At 42.4% G+C, this 7,216-nt stretch overlaps 1 protein-coding gene across 1 annotated transcript; it reads left to right on the top strand.

The window, feature by feature from the left end:
• The first annotated feature begins 269 nt into the window (after positions 1–269).
• On the top strand, positions 270–4,692 carry AGR2 (anterior gradient 2, protein disulphide isomerase family member). Its single transcript, XM_014894400.2, has 7 exons — positions 270–340; positions 1,993–2,130; positions 2,433–2,496; positions 2,572–2,624; positions 3,597–3,670; positions 4,049–4,112; positions 4,518–4,692. The coding sequence occupies exons 2-7, from the start codon at positions 2,001–2,003 to the stop codon at positions 4,607–4,609; spliced, it is 477 nt and encodes a 158-aa protein (XP_014749886.2). The 5' UTR covers positions 270–340; positions 1,993–2,000; the 3' UTR covers positions 4,610–4,692.
• The last annotated feature ends 2,524 nt before the right edge of the window (positions 4,693–7,216 follow it).

Genomic DNA, 7,216 nt, shown 5'->3' with positions numbered 1-7,216 from the left:
AAATCAGGAGTCTTGACTTAAGCTTACCTGTACTTGGATCTTTGCCAATCTTTTAAAATCACCTTGTAAGAAATATCCCAAAAGTCTACAGAAATGTCTCTGAGCTTTAGATACAGTATCTGACATTAAATGGTAATGTTATTTAATTACAAAATTAACTCTGAACGTTTTGGTGGGGAAAAACTGGAAAGTTTAGCTCTTTGCAGGTAGTATTCAAATTCAAAGCTTGTGGGTGGAGTTGGGGTGTGAAGGTGCATAAATAGGCAGTAGGAACAGCAGCATTCACGCTGAAACCAGGAACACCTTCGCATCCTGGCAGGCGACTGAGAGAGTAAACAAGGTAAGGCACTGCACACTCCCTGCTTCAGCAGGTACCCGGGAGAGCTGAGCCTGAGCTAGCTGGGGATGGGGAAATCTGAGCAGTGGAAAGACTGCAGCAAAGCAGGCACAGTCTAGCACAGTCTGTTATGAAGGAAAATGTCTGGAGAAATATTGGCTTTGCGGGTTTAAAAAAAAGAAAAAAAAAAAAGAGAGGGGTTGTTTTGGAAAGCTTTCCAAAAGTGCACATAGTCTTCCAGAAGCAAAGTTTTTAAGGAGCAGGTTTTTTTCTGTCTTTACATTCTGCATGCTGCCTCTACAATAGCCTAAAATGTGCCTGATCTTCGATTTCCTGGTTGTCCAATAATTTTTATTTATTTTCTTTCTAAGGAAGCATTACGTCTGCCATACAGCTCTAGCCAAAACAATTCTTGAGGCAACCCTGACAATCCAGAGTTTAACTGAACTTCATGCAATTTCTTCCTTGCCAAGGAGACTTTTCTTGGAGCAGAAAAAGCAGTCTGCTGTAAAAGTTGTATTTCATACCTTTGAAGCAGGCTCTCTCTGGATATTTGAGCTCTATTGGACATTCCACTAGCAAAGAGCATTGTATCACTCGTGGAAACTCAGCTTGTGTCTCCTCCTGCAGTTCCTACCTGGAAAAACATTTCTGTTTTCCTGGAGTCCAGTTTTCATCGTCTGAACTTTAAAAATAGTCAGCCTACTGTAGTGAGGGGTTTTTTTTGTAGGCTTCTTTTTCCTTTTTTCTTTTTCACATGAATCTTTTCAATGTTCTGCACTGCTTTTGGGATATCTTAAATTTTCTCTTTGTACCCATTATATTGGTTCTAGCTTCTAGGAGGAAATGTAATAAGAAAACATAGGGTCATGTTGCTGAAATGATTTCCCCCTTCAGGGAAACATCCTAGCTGAAATGCTGAGCTTTCCATCAGATTTGTCTCATCTCCATGCCCCAGTCTGGCTCAGGAAAAGCTCTCTGCTTTGTGCTGCTTTCACCTTCAAACTCCATTTCAGTTCTCACTGGGCCACACAACCACTCCTCCCACCTCTTTTTGTTATACATTCTGCTGGGTTTAAGGATTAGATTATATCTTTAAGGGAAAAATCAGGATTGGAAGCTTCAACAACACCATTAAGCTGTGTCTATGCTAATGTTCATTGTAAAGCCTAGGTTAAACATACTGACTTCTCATTTGAGTTATTCTCACAGCAAAATAGGGGAAGAGCTGAGACAAATTAATTTTCAGCACTTACAGCTGGGTTAGTCCAGCACTGGGAGATCTGTGGTAAAACTGTGAATTTATTAGGACTTGCAAGGATTTGGGGCATTGCTGTAACACAGTTATTTTCCTGAGCATATTCAATATACGTAGAAAGAAGAAGCTAACAAGCACACACATAAAAAGGCCATAGCCCGATGGCATGGCCAGCGGGGTGGGAAGCAGCCGGGTCCTTCAGGGCGCTGTGCTGAGCAAACCTGACTCTTCCGTGCCCTCGGGCCCCTGCCTGGAGCTGCTCCTTTCAGCCCTGACTCGTCCCGCTGCATGTCTGTGACTTGAGCTTTACCTGTCCTGTCCTCATTGCTGCGTGCCTCGCCGCCAGCAGCATCTGGGAGGCACCGCCACCACCTGGATTTTCTCTCACCTGTTCCAGGAGCAGCCATGGAGAAGAGTTACCTGTCCTTGTTCCTGCTGCTCATTGCCATCTCCTGTGCTCTGGCAAAGGATGCGGGCAAGAAGGATTCAAAGGACACTACGGCTAAGCCAAAACTGCCTCAGACACTCTCCAGAGGTAAAAAAACAAACAACTGAAAAAAAAAACCCTCCGCCAAATTTTTTTTTTAAACTGCAATTTTGTGGCTATTTCAGCTACTATGCTGTTCTAAAAAATTAATTCTCTTGCAACTCATTCTGCCAGACCTTTCCTAGTATTTCCTAGCCCCTCTACTCCTTCATTCCCGATTTAAAGCCCTCTGACAGCGGGTCTGTCCCGAGCCGCTCCCGGCAGAGGTGGGCAGGGCTCGCACCTGGGGTCCCGGCCCCGCTGGTAAGGCGCTGTCTGAGGGTGTGTGTTTGTCCCCTGTCCCTCCGCAGGCTGGGGAGACCAGCTCATCTGGACTCAGACCTACGAGGAGGCGCTTTTCCGAGCCAAGCACAGGTACCTGCCCCGCCGCGCCCGCCCCCAGCCCCCGCGCCCGCCCGCCCGCTCCTAACCACGGCTCTTCTTTTCCAGCCAGAAACCCCTGATGATTATCCACCACTTGGAAGACTGCCCACACAGCCAAGGTAATCCTTCTGCACTCGAGAGGGGGAAAAAAAAAAAATAGTGTTTTAATTTTCTGGGAAAACGCTGCTTAAAAAAAAACAACAAAAATTAGGCACCGTTCTGCTTAAACGTTAGTGAAGTACTAGCTTGTAGCACTAGCTTGCACAAGCATGGGGAGTGTTCTTCAAGTTACTGTACCACGAAGGTGCTTTCCAATGTATAGAAATAAAATAAAAATGGTAATTCAGTATTGCATGATACAAAATGAATACAGGAATGAGCACAGTTCAGTAGGGTTCGACCTCTGACAAATCTGAATTTGATTCACAGCACAATAGGCCAAAATCAATAGCAAGACCAGTAGCAAGAAATAACAATTTGTTGGAGAGACCATATTCAGCTCTTGATATCATCAGTGATTGAGACTGAATCCAGCCAGGGACTAAACGAATCCAGGCCAAAACTGAGCTCTTCCAGTTACCAGATTTCTGGTAACTGGGATTCCTCTTTTCCCAGTGTTTTTGAATTTATCTGAGGGCCCTCCTTCCTGCAAGTCAATCCACATGGCAAGATCTTTGCATCCATCCATAGCTCCAGCAACTCCAGAAGGGTCTTTGGACAAGCATTTAAATGCTTCCAAACATTTTAGTCTGAAGCCCTATATGCTGTATTATCAAGTGCCTTAAGGTCTAGTAGAACAGGAGGTTTGAAGGGTCAAATGCTCAAATTCAAACCTAAGCAGACAAATTTGAGAGCCAGCTGTACTCTCTGAAGGAAGATGGGACATTTCACACGGTTGTAATTACTCTTTAATGCAGAATATAAATGAATGGATCATGTTCTAATGGAATGAACTGAAAATTTTTGTTTGCTGCACTTGTAAGCTGGAAATTCTCATTTTGTTTCATCAGTTTGTTTGAATTTCTTTCTGGAGGACAATATATCTCAAGGGCATCTTTTTTTATTTTCTTTCCTATTTGTTTCTACTTTAGCCCTCAAGAAGGTCTTTGCTGAACACAAAGATATACAGAAACTGGCTGAAAAATTCATTCTCCTGAACCTTGTGGTAAGTTCCCCAGTTACACTTAATTAAGTGAAAGTGACAAAGTTCTGCTTTTCATTATGGCTTCTCTAACTTGAGTTTAATAGCTAGAGTTGGCTAGAAAACTGGCCACTGCTGAAGCATAAGAGATTTCATAGTAAGTCTTTTTCATTTGTAGCTATCATAAACTCAGAATGTGAGGGAATGTAAAGTTTAATAATAATATGTACTTTTACTACTTTGCAATTCCAGCTGTTAAAAAACTGCATCACAAACAGTGAATCTCTTAAACTGCAAAATGTATTATTTGAGCTGTATTTCATAATACAAAGTACACTGAAGGAATAAAATTATTATGTAACATGCCCTCCTTGACTAGGAACCTTCTCTGTTTTCTTTAAGTATGAAACCACAGACAAGAATCTTGCCCCTGATGGCCAGTACGTCCCTCGGGTTTTGTTCATAGGTGAGTACCTCAAGCGCCAAAGCTGATCTCAGCACAGAGCTCCTGCTGCACCATGCATCTCAAATCCCCAGGCTGATTAACAGGAATTTATTTCATGAGAAATATAAAAGTTCAAGTTGGTTTTGTGCATTAATACCACCCAGCTTCACAGGTCCAGCATTCCTCCCTCAATGGCTGATGCCACAGTCACTGGAGTGGGTAGCTCATCCCATTCCTAATAATCCTATAAACAAAATACTTAAAACTGAAATGTCAGAAACCCTGTTAGAAAAATCTCTTAGCGGAAGCAGACATGTTACACAGACACATTTAGGAAGCAAGCAGGAGTGCAGAAAGATTTATTTCCTTTTATTTCCTTCTGCTTGAAGGTTAACATCTACAAATTCTCTCACCCTTTTTTCCCAGATCCTTCCCTGACTGTGAGAGCGGATATTACTGGAAGATACTCAAACCGTCTCTACGCATATGAGCCCTCTGACATTTCATTGTGTAAGTAGAGTGTTCTGACACATTCTGGAAATATTCTGAAAGCAGTCACATTTTTCATGTGACAAGGAATAACACCAGGCACTACAGATTCTCACCACCAGTACTTGCTGAAAGACATTTAACTGGGATTAAAATTATACAGGATGCTAGACTTAAACTCAGTGAGATGAAGAAAATGATGGCAGAGCCCTGGAGCTTTAAGCATCCATCTGTTTTAAAAGCAAGCATACATCAGTAGGAACTTGCATAATTCAGCAGCGTTCACTGCAAGCAACGGTGAGAATTCACACACAAGTCCCAACAGGCCAGGTGAGGAAACCTTCTTGGAGCAGGGAAAGATGTTTGCTACAGCCATCCCTCACTGCTGCACAGCTCCAGTCTCTGCCCCTGTGTTGGCATTAATGAATGTTCTCACTAGTAAAAATTAAACCCATGATGTTCACAAATTGCTCGGAAGAGTAAGTGCATCTGAATCCCTATAGCAATAGGCACATGATTAAAAGCTTTAATAATGATGACATTTTCTCTGCAGCATATTTGGTTGCTGGCAGAGGAAGTTGCAGCAAAAATAACATGCATGAATATTTCATTTCTAGTGTACTCAAATATGCAGAAAGCGCTGAAGCTCCTGAAGACTGAACTGTAAGAGGAGGAAGAAAGCCCTTAAATATTCTGGAGTCTTATCTTCGATCTCTTCTCCACACCTTGATACTGGTGAAGAGACTATTTAGAGTGATATTTAGTGATGTGTAGTGATGGTTTCTATACATAAACGCTACCGTTTTACATTAGCACTTTTGTACTGGGAAGCATTTTTAAAAGCTGGAGGCTTTTATTTTAAGGCGTACAGAAGAATACTGTATGATTCAACTGTAAAAATGATTTTTTTAAAAATAAATTCATTTCAAGTGTTTACATACAAAACATTGCTGTGTTTTCAATTGTTTTCTCTTCTCTTCATTAACCATTATTAGAAATAGTAAAATCACCATGTTGCTTGAGAGCACAGCTTACATTTTACATTCAATTGGGAAGGAAAAAGGCTGTCATAGATCAATCCCAGCCAGCAGCCCATCCTCACACAGCCACTTGCTCTCGCACTCCACTCCAGTGAGAAAGGAGAGAGAATCAGATTTAAAGTTATAAAACTTAAGGGTTCAGATAAAGACAGTTTAATAGGTAAAGTAGAACCTGTATGCACAAGCAAAGCAAAATGCTCTGGATTAATTCACTGCTTCCCACGGGAAGGCAGGTGTTCAGCCACCTCCAGGAGAGCAGGGCCCCACCAAATGTAATGGTGACTTGGGAAGACAAACACCATCACTCTAAATGTGTCCCCCTTCCTGCTTCTTCCCCCAGTTTGTATGATGACCATGGCATATGCCCTCATTCAGCTGGAGTCAGCTGTCTCAGCTCTGTCCCCTCCCAACTTCTCTGCAGCCCAGGGCTACTTGCTGGCAGGGCAGTGTGAGGGAGCAGCAGACCTCGACTCTGTATCAGCAATCACAGAAAACAACCTTGTGTTATCAGCACCGTTGTGGCTGCAAATCCAAAGCACAGCACCACACAAGCTACTGTGAAGAGGATCAACTTAACTCAGCAGAGGAAAGCAGCTTTTTATTTCCAGTTTCAGCAGCTAGTTAAGCTATTACTCAGGCTACTTTATCTCCAATTATTTTCTATTAGCCCCAACCCATGTGGAGCTTTCATTATCAGCCCTTTCTTCACAGCTAAGATAGCAAGAAGTCAAAATCTTTCACAGAAAAGTACTTGAGACTGGAAAATGGGATTGTTTGCATACAGAGCTTGTTTTTCTTTTGAACTGGCTGCATTCTGTAACTACTTCCCTTAAAAGGTCCTTGCTTACATCAGATTTCAGTAAAGCCCTGAGGTGATTAATAAAGGGATACCACATTTACTATGTGGCTGGTTTTATGACTGTTTATTTTTAAGTCTAAAAGGGACAAGAGAAGTCAAAACTAAAATAAATGCTGCAGATGAACACCATGAAAGTACATTACATAAAGACATAGGCAAAAAGGAGACTTTCCAGCCCCAAATATCTGCTATCTCTGAACTCAACAGCAGCATCAGTTAGAAACACTTTGGCCATGGCCATGCCTTCATTATTTTCTCAACTCCTTGGCAATAGCAGCATTCTTAACACTTCTATTACCATTACTGCCACTACCAGTCATGGTGAGAACTGCAAGAGGAAACCGCTTGGGAGGGTAGGACAGGTGAGAGAAGCAAGGGTTTCAGCTCAAGGGAATCTCTCAGCAAAATCAGAAGGGAGCTACTTGCTAATAGGTCTTTGGCAAGCTGTGCAAACCCTGCCTACCAGAAAACCTCAAGAGGTATCTGGAAAGGGTCCCAGACATGGAATTCAGCATTCCTTCAGCACTTCAGTAAGATGTTACTTTCTATTGCAGCATCCAGAAGAGAGAGGAAAAAGAGATGCAGTGGGGGGCAGAAAGTCTCTAGAATCATATATTAGTAAGAAAAAGCAGAAAAAAGTGGTTGTATCACTTCGCAGAGGGACAGCACAGAGGGAGGCCAGAGCAGCTGGTTATCAGAATCATCTTTACCTACTCAGCCCAAAGTACACTTGCTAG

The sequence above is a fragment of the Sturnus vulgaris genome, chromosome 1, assembly GCF_052056855.1.
Source record: "Sturnus vulgaris isolate bStuVul1 chromosome 1, bStuVul1.hap1, whole genome shotgun sequence".
Taxonomy (NCBI): Eukaryota; Metazoa; Chordata; class Aves; order Passeriformes; family Sturnidae; genus Sturnus; species Sturnus vulgaris.
The sequence above is the reverse complement of the archived record's forward strand: the minus strand, read 5'-3'. Positions and strand labels throughout refer to the sequence as shown.

Bases quoted from the DNA above. Each gene is read 5' to 3' on its own strand.
- AGR2 (XM_014894400.2), top strand. From the start codon at position 2,001: ATGGAGAAGAGTTACCTGTCCTTGTTCCTGCTGCTCATTGCCATCTCC. The intron at 2,131-2,432 runs GTAAAAAAACAA...GTCCCTCCGCAG, and splicing joins GCCTCAGACACTCTCCAGAG to GCTGGGGAGACCAGCTCATC. The intron at 2,497-2,571 runs GTACCTGCCCCG...CTTCTTTTCCAG, and splicing joins CTTTTCCGAGCCAAGCACAG to CCAGAAACCCCTGATGATTA.